The sequence below is a fragment of the Sphaerodactylus townsendi genome, unplaced genomic scaffold, assembly GCF_021028975.2.
Source record: "Sphaerodactylus townsendi isolate TG3544 unplaced genomic scaffold, MPM_Stown_v2.3 scaffold_20, whole genome shotgun sequence".
NCBI classification, from domain to species: Eukaryota; Metazoa; Chordata; class Lepidosauria; order Squamata; family Sphaerodactylidae; genus Sphaerodactylus; species Sphaerodactylus townsendi.
The window spans coordinates 226,631-240,415 of NW_025950363.1; the positions used below are offsets into that span (position 1 = coordinate 226,631).

At 48.2% G+C, this 13,785-nt stretch overlaps 1 protein-coding gene across 1 annotated transcript in view; it reads left to right on the top strand.

Moving 5' to 3' along the window:
• Nucleotides 1–1,598: 1,598 nt before the first annotated feature.
• SCARB2 (scavenger receptor class B member 2) overlaps nucleotides 1,599–13,785 on the top strand; it is a 52,813-nt gene continuing 40,626 nt past the window's right edge. Inside the window, exon 1 of the mRNA XM_048482718.1 lies at nucleotides 1,599–1,891. Coding sequence (XP_048338675.1) covers nucleotides 1,775–1,891 — 117 coding nt within the window. The 5' untranslated portion in view covers nucleotides 1,599–1,774. The remainder of the gene's footprint in view (nucleotides 1,892–13,785) is intronic.

Sequence of the window (13,785 nt, forward strand, 5' to 3'; positions counted from 1 at the left end):
CATCAATAATGTAACTCCCTGAACTGGGTTAATCCTTCAGGTACTGCAATTCATTGATTCTCACCCTTTCGTACCTTTTATCTCACCAGTCTCTATCAAAGAACCTGTGTGTTTCACCATTGCTGTGTTCAGATTTGTGAGTTGGGGCATTTTCTATAATGTGATGATGATTTAGAAATGACCTGGTGCAAAAAAATTTTTTGGGGTTGTGGTGGGGTGGCTCCCGGGGGGGGGGGGGGGGCTTCCAACTCAGGTTTTGCCCAGGGCTCAGGTTTGCCTAGGTACGCTTCTGCCCCATTTGCTGAGGGGGGGGGGCTGGTGAGGGAACCTGTTACTAAAATTTTTTGGATCCCACCACTGACCAGGTGCCTTTGGGAGATCACATGCAGGATGTGAAAGCAATGGCCTTCTGCTGCTGCTGCTCCTGAGCACCTGGTCTGCTAAGGCATTTGCAATCTGAGATCAAGGAGGATCAAGATTGGTAGCCATAGATCGACTTCTCCTCCATATAAATCTGTCCAAGCCCTTTTTAAAGCTATCCGGTTAGTGGCCATAACCACCTCCTGTGGCAGCATATTCCAAACACCAATCACATGTTGTGTGAAGAAGTGTTTCCTTTTATTAGTCCTAATTCTTCCCCCCAGCATTTTCAATGAATGCCCCTGAGTTTCTAGTGTAAGATTGTGGAGAAAGAGAGAACAATTCTCTCTGTCAACATTTTCTACCCCATTACGCATAACTCTTTATAGATCAATCATATCCTCCCCGAGACTCCTCTCCAAACTAAAGAGTCCCAAACGGCTGCAGCCTCTCCTCAAGGAAGGTGCTCCAATCCCTCAATCATCCTTTGTTGCCCTTCTCTGCATCTTTTCTATCTCTTCAATATCCTTTTTGAGATGTGGGTGACCAGAACTGGTTCCACAGTACTCCAAAGTGCGCGTCAGCACCATGGCTTTATATAAGGGCATGGCAATCCTTGCAGTTTTATTATCAAGCCTCTCTTTGTAGGGCAGGGATTCCAGTCCTTTTACCTTGTGAAGTAGTAGGAATGAAAGAATTCTGAGAGAACTGTGACTAGCCAAGGTCCTAGAGTCCGTTTTGGCTGCACCCGTTCCAGCTTGTTAATCTCCTTCTTAAATTGTGGTGCCCAGAACTGAGCACAGTCCTCTAGGTGAGGTCTGACCAATGCAGAGTAGAGTGGTAAGATTCCTTCCCTCGATCTAGCCTCTACACTCTTATTGATGCATCCCAGAACTGCATCGGCTTTCTCGGCTGCCCTGCCTCATGCCAGTTGCCAGTTTGGGTCAGGAAGGAATGTGGAAATCTGCCTTCCTGTGGGCACAGGACAGAGGTGGCCGGGGCACTGGGGCGGGGAGAAGGAAGGTAGTTGCGAGTGTCCTCCTGCCTTGTGCAGGTGGGTGGATGCATGGCCTGCAGCTGCCTCCCAGCTGACCAAGGCGAGCTGTTGAGCTCAGCCCAAGCAGGCGCGTCGCAGCGCTGCGCCTTCGCCTTGGCCCCGGGGCGGGCTGCCTGCCTGCTGTTTCCGGGTCGGCCCCGCTCGCCGTCGCCGCAGCCTCCCCGCGCCCGGCCCTTGCAAGCCAGCAGCCGGCCTTCCCTCCGGAGCCAATCCGCTTTCCCTCCGCCCCCTTTGGCGGAGCGAGCAGGAGGCGTCGCGCCGGCCTGTGCAGGGAGGCGCCCGGGCCGGCCTTTGGGGAGGACGCGTCTGGCGCGGGCAGGAGCGCGCACCGGCCTGGCTCTCCCTGCAAAGACGGCCATGAAGAAGCTCTGCCTGGGCACGGTCGGCGTGCTGGCCGTGGCCCTCCTGATCGCCAGCATCGCCTTGCTAGCGGCTCGGGTCTTGGAGAAAGCCGTGGATCGCCAGGTGCAAGAGGTGAGCGGCGGCCAGGAGGGCGCGGGGTTGGGTGTTTTGGGCAGGTGCGGGCGGTTGTGCCTTCTTTCCACCTGAGCTGACACCTGCCCAGCGCCCTCGGGGGACGGATGGAGTCTGCCAGGGCGCTGCCTCCCTAGGGGGGAAAAATGGGTCATGTTGGAAAAGCCTTCCTCTCCGTGGATTCGCTTGCTGCGTTTGGACGACTCTTCTCTGGGCAAACGGGTATCTGGCGACCCGCCCTCATTGTAATACCCCACAGTGGACGATGGCGTCTATTGCAGGCGAAGGATCGGCTCTTTGGGGCTGGATGTGGAAAGTTCACTGGGAATCAGGCACCTCGCCCCCCGCTTTCCCATCACTAACGCGCCTTGCCTACCCGCTGCCAAAACAGGGTGGCGTTCTTGTGTTGTTGTGCAAACTGGATTGCGCCAGAAAAGTCAGCCCAGCTGTCAAGTGTCATCTTTGAGCCTGTGCCTCTCTACCAGTTCTTTCCCGGTTTCGCAGGGGCGCAACGAGGCAAACTGTAGCCCTGGGCAAAACCTGAGTTGGATGCCCCCCACCCCATGGGTGGCCACTCCACCACGACCAAAATGTTTTGCACCAGGACCCTGGTGCCTGCAGGGGGTGCATTTTTAGACATATCAGCACCAAAATTTCAGCTTATCATCAGGAGACTGTCCTTATGCTACCCCCCAGGTTTGGTGCACTTTGGTTCAGGAGGGCCAAAGTTATGGACCCTCAAAACTGTAGCCCCCCATCTCCTATTAGCTCCCATTGGAAACAGTGGGGGATGGGGGCACCCCTTTTGGGAGTCCATCACTTTGGACTCCCTGAACCAAACCTCACCAAACTTGGAGGGTAGCATAAGGACAGTCTTCTGATGATACGCTGAAATTGTGGTGCTGCTAGCCTAAAAAGTGCGCCCCCTGCAGGCCAAAAATGGAAAACCACTAAAAATACCCAAAACCCAACCCTGCATTTTGATGCCCCCCGCAAGGTGGTGCCCTGGACAGATGCCCATCTTGCCCAATGGGCATTACGCCCCTGCGGTTTAGCTGCAAGCAGAAATTCGTGGGTGAGGCTGATGCCCTATTGCTTTCGGATTCGGCCTGGAAAAGTAATCCCTTGATCTGGCAGAAGTCGATTGCTTATTTGCGGTGTAAAATACCCTTAACGTTTTGGGTCGTTGTGGTTCATGACGTGGTAATGCACTTAATGTATACTTTTAATAACATAATTTGCATTTTACCACTTTTTATATGCCATTAAAGGTATTGTATTTGTATTTGATTTGTATTTGTATACTTTTAATGCAGTGATAATTATACAGCCCTGCCTTACAAGGCTGTTGTAAGAGATTCTGATTCAGGGCCTTGAAAACTCTGTGAATGTTTAGGGCGGGAGTGTCCAACTCTGGCGCCCCAGATGTTCATGGACTACGATTCCCAGCAGCCAATTGGCCATGCTGGCAGGGACTGATGGGAATCGTAGTCCATGAACATCTGGGGCGCCAGAGTTGGACACCCTTGGTTTAGGGAAAAGCAGGATGTGTATGTCAAGTATTGTTGTGGGGTTAGCAGTGGGCTTTTATGCTGAAGTTCTGGACAAAATTGTGCATTTTTGTGTATTCCTGTGTCAGGGCTCATAGCCTGCCATTGAGTGTTAGGGTAACCTGTGGGTATTTCTTTCTATCTATCTATCTATCTATCATCTATCTATCTATCTATCTATCTATCTATCTATCTATCTATCTATCTATCTATCTATCTATCTATCTATCTATCTATCTATCTATCTATCTATCTATCTATCTATCTATCTATCTATCTATCTATCTATCTATCTATCTATCTATCTATCTATCTATCTATCTATCAGTCTTATAGACCGCCCAACCCCCGAAGGGCTCTGGGCGGTGAACAGTATAAAATTACAATTACATAATGGACTTTAAATAATTTAAGTTAAAATGCAGCAATTAATAAACAACAATGCCCGCAACAATTCCTATTAAACTCTCCCAGAAGGGGAGAAAAAGAATGGGGCCCATAGATGGTAATGGGCCCGAGGTACAGGAGGAGGCAGGGGCACTCATATCAGTGGCTGGACACTCCAAAGGCCCGGCGGAACAACTCCGTCTTACAGGCCCTGCGGAACTCACCAAGATCCCGCAGGGCCCGGACAGCTGGAGGAAGAGTGTTCCACCAGGCAGGGGCCAGGGCTGCAAAAGTCCTGGCCCGCGTGGAGGCCAGCCGCATCATTGAGGGGCCAGGGACTACCAGCAAGTATTGTGGACCATGGAGAAGAGAAGGAAAGAGTGTGAAAGCCCGAGAGAAAGGTAGTGAGAGAGTGACTACTACCCGCTTGCCAGATGTTGGTTTGGTGATAAGATGCTGTGATTATCTGAGCTGGGCCATAGGAAGGGAGTCTTCCATTTTGCATTTCTTGGAAGGAGTTTAATATTTGCAGTTCTTTGCAGATCTTTTCCTGGATCTCTCCCTCCTGCCCTTGGGCTCCAGTGCTTCCCTTCAATTACAACTCGGTTGATGCTTGTTGTAAATTGAGGCATATAAGCTTGATCTGGAATCATGGCACTACATGAAGCGTAGCGCAACCGCACCAAGAACTGCTTTGGGTTGCATTTCCATTTCCCGTCCTGCAAAAAAGTGCTTTAAAGCAGCAGGACTTTGTGTGTATATGCGGGAGTGGCCTTCAACTTGGTGGGGCGCGATTGTAAATCAATGAATAGAATTCAGCTGCCCATCGCTTCCCCTGTTAGTGAAGTGGGTGTTGTGTGTTTAGATGCAATCGTGCCACGATCAGCCCCAGGAGAAAGTGACAATGCACGCTAGATTTTGGATGAGTGAGATAAGAAACAGAGTCTTGTACTTTGTAAACAAAATTGAAACACACAAACTGGGGAAAAAACTATAAAGTCAGCAACAAATGAAAAATTTGATTGATGGCTGCACATCAGAAAGGAAGATGCTTTATATCTGAAGGAAATGATAACATTTATTTATCTGAAGGGGAGAATTTGAAATGTTTTGCTAACAGGTGGAATATATATATCTTCTTGATTTGGGCTGATGCTACAATGATGTAACCTTTGGCACGCCAGATGTTATGGACTACAAGGAGCAGCAGTGGCGTAGGAGGTTAAGAGCTCGTGTATCTAATCTGGAGGAACTGGGTTTGATTCCCAGCTCTGCCGCTTGAGCTGTGGAGGCTTATCTGGGGAATTCAGATTAGCCTGTACACTCCCACACACGCCAGCTGGGTGACCTTGGGCTAGTCACTGCTTCTTGGAGCTCTCGGAGCCCCACCTACCTCACAGGGTGTCTGTTGTGAGGGGGGAAGGGCAAGGAGATTATAAGCCCCTTTGAGTCTCCTGCAGGAGAGAAAGGGGGGATATAAATCAAATCCCCTCCTCTCCACCGGAAGGGCAAGGAGATTATAAGCCCCTTTGAGTCTCCTGCAGGAGAGAAAGGGGGGATATAAATCCAAACTCCTCCTCCTCCTCCTCCTCCTCCTCTTCTTCTTCTCCTCCTCCTCTTCTTCTTCTCTTCTTCTTCTTCTTCTTCTTCTTCTTCTTCTTCTTCTTCTTCTTCTTCTTCTTCTTCTTCTTCTTCTTCTTCTTCTTCTTCTTCTTCTTCTTCTTCTTCTTCTTCTTCTTCTTCTTCTTCTTCTTCTTCTTCTTCTTCTTCTTCTTCTTGTACAACTTTTGTATTCATGTTTTTTGTGAGTAGCCCCTGGATCTTCGTGTTCCCAATCTGTATATGTTTTCTATGTAGTCGAACATGTTTTTCTTTGCAATTGTATACATTTTTTCAAAATACATGTTATATATTTCTTTTTTATTGGTAGTGGTTAAATCGCCCCCCCCCCTTTTGTGCTGCTGCATTTTTTGGCAGGCTGATTCAATATAGAAAAAGAAGTGTTTGGATTTACCCACCTTTCTCTCCTGTGAGGAGACTCAAGGTGGCTTATAAGCTCCTTTCCCTTCCTCTCCCCACAACAGACACCTGGTAAGGTAGGTGGGGCCAAGAAAGTTTTGAGTGAACCGTAACTAGCCCAAAGTCACCCAGCAGGCTTCATGTGGAGGAGTGCGGAAATGCATCTGGTTCACCAGATAAGCCTCTGCCACTCAGGTGGAAGAGTGGGGAATCAAACCTGGTCCTCCAGATTACAATCCACCTGCTCTTAATCATTACACCATGTTGGCTCTCTTATGTAAAAGACAGCAGCATATATTCACGAGAGAAGTTCCACGTAGCCACCTTGAAATTACATGCAGTGCAATTACATGCAGTGTTTTTTATTAGAACAAATTAAAATGGCACAGACCTGCAGCCCTTCAGGGGAGGGCGGTATACAAATCGAATCATACAGTACAATACAACTTCCCAGTTCTCCAAAATTCTTCATCAGGACCAATATTTGAAACAAAAAGAGGGGATATGTTAGTTTGAGTGATCCTGAGACCTCTTACCTGTTTATGTTTGGAGACTCATATAAACATAGCATGGCAGTGTTGATATCAGGATATGCATTCATTTGTGTGCATATGGAAGGAGAACGAAAATGGCTCATGGTGGAGGAGATTACGCTGTTTGTGAATTGCTGCTGATTGTATAAGATTACAACAGGTTGTTTTATATACAGCCACAAAGGCACGTATAGGGACGCAGCTGTAAATATTGGGGCCGAAAGAAGATGGAAATGGATGAGCTGTGAGATTTCCCCACGAAGTTAAAATGAAAACAAGATAGTTTCTGTGGCCAACCACAGCTGGCAGATGTGCCCGAGGAACAGCCAGTCAAAATAAAAAATTCAGTGGAGAAGGCTGGGTGAAATTATTTGTAGTTGCACATATTCTGCTCTGGGATTCTTGAAGGAAAGGTGGAGTAAAATGTGACACCAATTTGCCTAGGTAGGTCAGACAAATTAAAGTGTGCAAAGGGTTATTAGGTTAGAAGAGCGGTGAGGGCCCATCATACAGCAGAGTCTATCCGGCTTGTGTGTGCTGCTAAGAAACAAAGTTACACACGGAGCTTCTTTATCTTTGCACAGCTGCGTGTTTGCAAAGTTCCATAAAGTCACAGACAGTTTATGATGACTCTATGGAGTTTTCAGAACAAGAGACTAACAGAGTGGTTTGCTTTTGCCTTCTCCCATCCAAGTACTAGCCAGGAACTAACCCTTCTTAGCTTCTGAGATCTGATGAGATCAGGCGAGTCTGGGTCATACAGGTCAGGATTATAGTGTAGACTAACTAGTTAGGATAGATAGAGACAGTAGTGGGATTCAAAGAATTTAACAACCGGTTCCAGTGGTGGGATTCAAATAATTTAACTGCTGGCTGTTTACAAGCACCATTTCAACAACCGGTTCTGCCGAAGTTGTTCGAACCGGCTGAATCCCACCACTGGATAGAGATGGAGGAGGCCTGTCCTGGCCTCATGGTAGCAAAATGAGAAGAATGTGGAGAGATGTCAGCCAGAAGGAAGAAAGACTCCATGTGGGAAGAGGTCTACATGTGAAATCATAACAGTAGAAAGGAAAGATGCTGAGATCCAGACTTATCTGCCTGACTCTTTATAACCCCCCTCTGATGTCTGATGCTAAGAGGCTGCAGAGTCCTTCACTTCCAAAAGAATGAACCTATGAACTGGCTTTATGGCATGCCCAACCATTGATCTGTTTAGCTTGGTGTTGTCTGAGTCCAACCCTTGAGCAAAGAAAAGCCTTTCCCATTCTCTGAAAATCCTTAACTGGAGATGCCAGACATGGAATCTGAGACCTTCGACATGAAGAACCGGTGCTCTACCACTGACCAAAATCTCCACATGCTCCAAAGTTATATGTTGGGGGTTGGAAGTTTTTCAAGGAGAACGTATTGTCGAAGGCTTTCACGGCCGGAATCACTGGGGTGCTGTGTGGTTTCCGGGCTGTATGGCCGTGTTCTAGCAGCATTCTCTCCTGACATTTCGCCTGCATCTATGGCTGGCATCTTCAGAGGATCTGAAGAGGATTTTCAAGGAGAGCTGGATTCACAAGCCCCGTCAAATGTCAAGGATAAATGTTTTGCCTTCTGGTTGTCAGTCTCCATCCTTCATTATTTATTTATGATCGTTGGAAGTTTTCTTGGAGCCGACAGTTTGTCATCAAGGGGGGGCGAGAGGGAGAAGTCGAAAAAATCAGCATCGAAAGGACAGATAAGCAGAGAGGTTTCTATTGTTTTTGTCTAATGTTTAGTCCACATTTCATATGAGGGAACTCAGCATGACATGCATGGTTCTCTTCTCCTTGAGTTTATTTCTTAACAAGGTAGGTGGGGAAGACTGAGACAAAGAGTAACCAATCCACAATTATCCAGTAAGTTTCAGGACAGCGTGAGGTTTTGAACCTGCGCTTTCCTAGTCCTAGCTTGATGTTCTAATTGCGGCACCATGCTGACTAAATAGTTCTTTCTGGTGGTTCTTTCTGCTTCTTCTCAGCCCACTTCAGTCTCCAGAACTTATTAGCACATCATGTTCTCAATAATTGCAACTGCTTGATCTTAATGAGTTGTGTGTAGATTGCAGATTGAATTCCTGCTTACATTGCATGGCCTCATTTCCATTTTTTTAAACAATGTGACTGTCAGCATGTCTGGTGAGCGGCAATAAATGATTCACAATGCAGAGACCTGTGTCGTACTTTTTTTTGTCATTCACATGGTTTGTGAGCCTTGACCTGGATATCCCCGGCTAGCTGGATTTCCTCAGATCTCGGAAGCTCAGCAGGGTTTACCCTTGTAAGTATTTGGATGGGGAAACTGGAAGGAATACCAGGGTCGTGACATGGAGTCAGGCAGTGTCAAACTACCTCTGAACATCTCTTGCTTTGAAAACCCCACCGGGGTCACCATAAGTCAGATATGACTTGACTGCCAAAAAAAAGTTAGTTGACTAGGAGCAGAAGTAATGGGTTCAAGGTGAAGGAAAAGAGATCCCACCTAAACTTCCTGACTGTCAGGGCTGTTCGACAGTGGAATACACTGCCTAGGAGTGTGGTGGAGTCTCCTTCTTTGGAGGTTTTCAAAGAGAGGCTGGATCTTTAAGAGAGGGAGCTGGACTTGATAGCCCTTGGGGTCTCTTCCAGCTCTATGATTCTGTGATTCTAAGTTCCAGGATGCAGGTTCGTGGGTTAACTTAGTAGCAGGTACATTGCCCGGCCGGTTTACGCTTGCAGTTAAATAACTGACAATAAAATAACGGAGGGAGAGGGCAAAATACAGATTTTTACTTTTTTTGGTCATCAAGTCACAGCTGACTTACAACGACCCTGTAGGGCAGTGATGGCGAACCTTTTCGAGACTGAGTGCCCAAATGGCAACCCAAAACCCACTTATTTATCGCAAAGTGTTAACCTGAATACTGAGGTTTTAGTTTAGAAAAAAACGTGCATTACTCGGGAGTAAGCTTGGTGGTGGTCAGTGGCTTTGCTTTGAAGCAACCGTGCAACTCTTCCAATGGGTGACTCACGACTGTAAGGATCTCAGTCGTTCTTGTTTCCCTTACAGCCAAACCTGGCCTTGACGGAGATTCTTTTGGCGGTCGTGGGACCTGTACCAACCTTGTGAGAATGCTTATCTCGCTTTCGCATAGTAGAATTCCGTTCTCATGAGAACGGAGCCGGGGGGATGGGTTAGTCAGCATTATAACCTGTTGTTTGAGCGGGGTTGCTCATTCCTGCCATGTCGTGTGTGTGTTTTCCAGGATGTCTGAATAGCGGACTTATAATCAAAAGCCTTTTTTATTTCTGCTCTTTGGAATTCCCTTACATTATGGCAGGAAACTAACCATTTTTCTCTCTCTTGACTGTGTTTGGATCTCTGGTGTTCTAACATGCAGAGATTGAGTACTCTTGACCATGTGGAGAGCCGCGGTAGCCCCATAGAGGGTTTTGAGCCTTCCCTTCCAGACTCCGAGGATCAGGGGATGATCCGATTCGCTAGTGACTCTCTCCCGACCTCGGTCAGTTCGAGTCCTGCCTCTCTTCCCTTGGAGACGCATGCGACATGGATTTCCAGATCGTGTGGAGATGCATGAGACTTTTAGAGGGGCTATCTATGGATCGGCGCCTGTTGACGGTTCATTTCCACCCGAGCAACGTGTGGATTACAAAACCCAGATGCAGCCAGTCCCTGAGGAGTTTGGATTATCTACCATTCATGCTGACACCCAAGAATCATTGAAAGGTTCCTGGACAAATACTTGATGATATTCCCAAAGATCAGCAGTGCTTGCTTACGGGCTGATCCCAAAGTTACAGGCGAAGCAGGGGCGATGGCGAGGAGTTGGTCGATGATCGGAAGAGGGTTCCACACACCACTGCCGGCAGTTCCAAACCCAGGAAGCCCGAGCGAGCAAAATGGGTGAAATCCATTATGGAGCAGTTGGAGGCGTGGAGGGAAAAACCATCAGGAGGAACTGGATCCGATCCCGAATGGTTACCTATGCCCTCCCGAAGAAAATTGGGACGATGCGGTGGCTATGCTAAGGAGACTTCAGGCTTACCTAGAGGCCTTGGCCCGAACTGGTGGAAGAGGCCGAAAGTCTGGCGGGACCGTGAAGAGCAACGCGAAGGAAATCCAAATGGAGTTGGACCGCGTGAAAGAGAAAGCGTTGCGTCCAACAGGTATCAACAGAATCCTGGCGATTCATGACAAAGTACTGGATCCAGTCCAAAACTGGATTTACAAGCATGGTGCGAAAGCATCACAAAGCCATCCAAACCCAGAATGAATTGACTTTAGCCCGCTCAACGAGACGAAAGAGCCAAATTGGATCAAGAGAGGGGCAGCTTTGCAGCGCGCAAGATGCCTTTAACTGCGCTAGCGAAGAGGGAATGGCTGAACGGGGCAAACTCCCACGACGGCAACGCGGAGACGTTGGTTAAGAGCTCCAGTTGGTGCCACCTTCACCCCGCGCAGCCCCCCTCCCCACGGGCTTGCTGGCGCCCTCGGCCCGGTTCAACCTTTCAACTTAGGGCACCCCTCAACCCCTGCTCCTCCAGCTTCACACTATCCAAGTACAACAACCAGGTTACATGCAGCAGCAACGCCCCAACATGCACCTAGGCGATTGAAAGAGGGTTCTACAGACCCCATCCCAGCTACGTTTGATGGCACAGCATCTAAACTTCCCTTGCTTTATCCTGCAACTGATGCCCATATGCAAAAGAATTTCATGATCTATATTGTTCTGAGCAGCGAAAAAATACGAGACATTGGGTGGTGTTGGATGGTAGCCGCTGAATGGTTTGTTACTCTTATGAATTGCAGGGCCGATACCCGCGGTAGCTGGCTTCCTCAGCGTTAGCATTGGTTCAAAGATCCCAATGCGGCGGTACATCCGTGGTAGAAACCATCCAACAGGGCAACCGCTCTTTGCTGATTTTGCCCGTAATTCCGGCGCAATGACCAGTAAAGCTTCCACCCGGACTGGCCCGGCGCATGAAATCACGGTATTTTTTGAAGCTATGGATATTAAACCCATTGAAACAGTGATCCTTGACCGGATCCATGGCAGCTTACCCGGATTGGATCGAGCTTTCGGCTCACAGGTGGCTACCCGTCTTACTATGCCAGCTGGAGGCCATGCGCCCGAAACCAGCCAACAGGCTGGCGCTAGAAACCAAGCCCGGCCGTGGCGGCGGGGTCCACGCCAGAACGCCCGTGCCGTTTGGGATTGTGCCTTTACTGCGGAGGTCCTGGTCACCTGGCTGCTAACTGCCCGAAGGAAGCAGAAGCCTCCCTCCCGGGGCCCAGCACTCCTTCTGCCAAGCCTCCACGCAAATCCAGCCTGCCAACTCAAGGATGCGTCCATTACTTTTGATGAGGATGTCGAAGAGGATGAAACTGCGCTTAGTCTTTCAGCGACGCCCGTGGATGTAATCCTTCCCTGATCCGGTGAGTGAAGGCAGCATACATTACTATTTTGACTTCCTTAGCCAACCCCAGTAAACGTTACCGATTTTTGGCCTCTACTTGTGACTCAGGTTGCTCCCACTGTCTTATGGAGACCGCAGGTGGCCGAGGAACTTCGGTTTTAGACCGAGTTCCCTTGGGTAGAAGCCCATTCCTTTCACCCAAATGGGACGGTGAAGCCCACTGGGTGGTGAGGGTCCGCCCGGTTCAAAACCAACCGGTACTTCTCCGTTTTAGCGATCATTGGGAAAGATTAGTTTCATTTCTTGCTCCAGTCGCCAAAGCACTCCATTGTATTAGGTATGCCATGGCTACTTTTACGAACCGAACCTTTCAGTTTGGAAGGAATGAATCCTTCAATTCTCAGATCCCCCCTGCGGAGATCACTTGGATGGGGGGGAAGATCCATCGGTGGGGAGAGGGGGAAACAAACGCGGTCGCTACAGCTTTCAATGTACTATGTCGGCTCCCCTTGCTGTAGAAATCCCAAAGGCGATATCAAGACCCTATCCAGGGTTTCCAGGGAACAGAGTGCGAATTCAGCTTCCCCATAGAGATACCGTTACAGTAAGATCCTGCTACAACCCGAACCCAATTACCTAAAGAATTTGGGATCTATCGCATGAGTCCTGCACCGAGGGAAAAAGGGAGCTCAGCTACTTCTTAGGTAAAATTTAACCCGATGGATTCATAACGCAGTGAGCCACAAAGACACCACCATGCCGCCCCTGTTTTATTCGCTAAGATTTAGAAAAGCCGGTTCATTAAGACTTTGTAAACTGTGATTATACGTGGACTAAATGCTGTTTCCATCTCCAACAAATATCCTTTGCCATTAATAAAAGACCTCTTGGATACCCTAGGCAAAGGTCGGATTTTACCAAATTGGATTTCGGCGGGAAGCTTATTATATGGGTATCGCACATGTGAAGGAAGTCTGAACATTTAAACAGCATTTAATACCAAATCCGGGCAATATGAATGACTAATATGCCCTTGGATTGGCTGGGGCTAGGGGCCTTCGTAGCCCTCATAAGCGAAATACATGATTTGTTGTACAAGGGGTAGTCATTATATTTGGATGATGTTTGAATTTACTCCACAGACCCTGGAAGGCAGGCTTTAGTCCGGAAGTTTACAACGTTTACTTGATAACTCCTGCTTTGCCAAGTTGTCAAAGTGCTGTTTCCACCAATCCCCTCCATAGACTACCTGGGCTATAGAATATCCTCTATTGGTCTAGAAATGGACCCGGCTAAAGTGGCGCCAGTGGTTGACTGGCCTGCCTACCAATAGAGAGGAATTGCAATCTTTTTGGGCACCTTTAACTTCTATAAATTGACTTCATTCCTCATTTTGCAAACTTGCCTTACAGCTCCACTGATCTTTTACGCTAAGGAAAGGGCCCAAGCTGACCAAGCCGGAGCCGCCCTCCTAGTGCAGGAGTACCAATTAAGCGTTCCAGCAATGAAAACAGCTTTTCTACTACTGAGCCAATTCTGGCCACATCCGACCCTAGGCTTCCATCGTTCATGTGGATGTTTGGACAAAGCTGGCTACTCCCCTCTTGCAGAAAAATAGAACAATAGAATTGGTACCGTGTGCTTATTTATCCAAAATTTTCTGGTCGAACTAAACTGGACTGTTGGAGATAAAACCGCTGCCATCAAACTGCGTTGAGCACTTGGCCATTGGTTTAGAAGGAGCCAAGCACCCCTTTCAAGTCTGGTCAGATCATAAAAATTTGGCTGCTTTCCACACCCCTCAAAATGTCCGCTAGAAAGCAATTACGTTGGGCTGATTTTTCTCGCTTTTCCTTCACGGTCCACTTTTTCCCTGGTAAAAAAAGCAATAAGCTGGCTGATGCATTATTACACCTCCCGAGGAGGCGCATCCCAGGATATTCCGCACCGTTCTC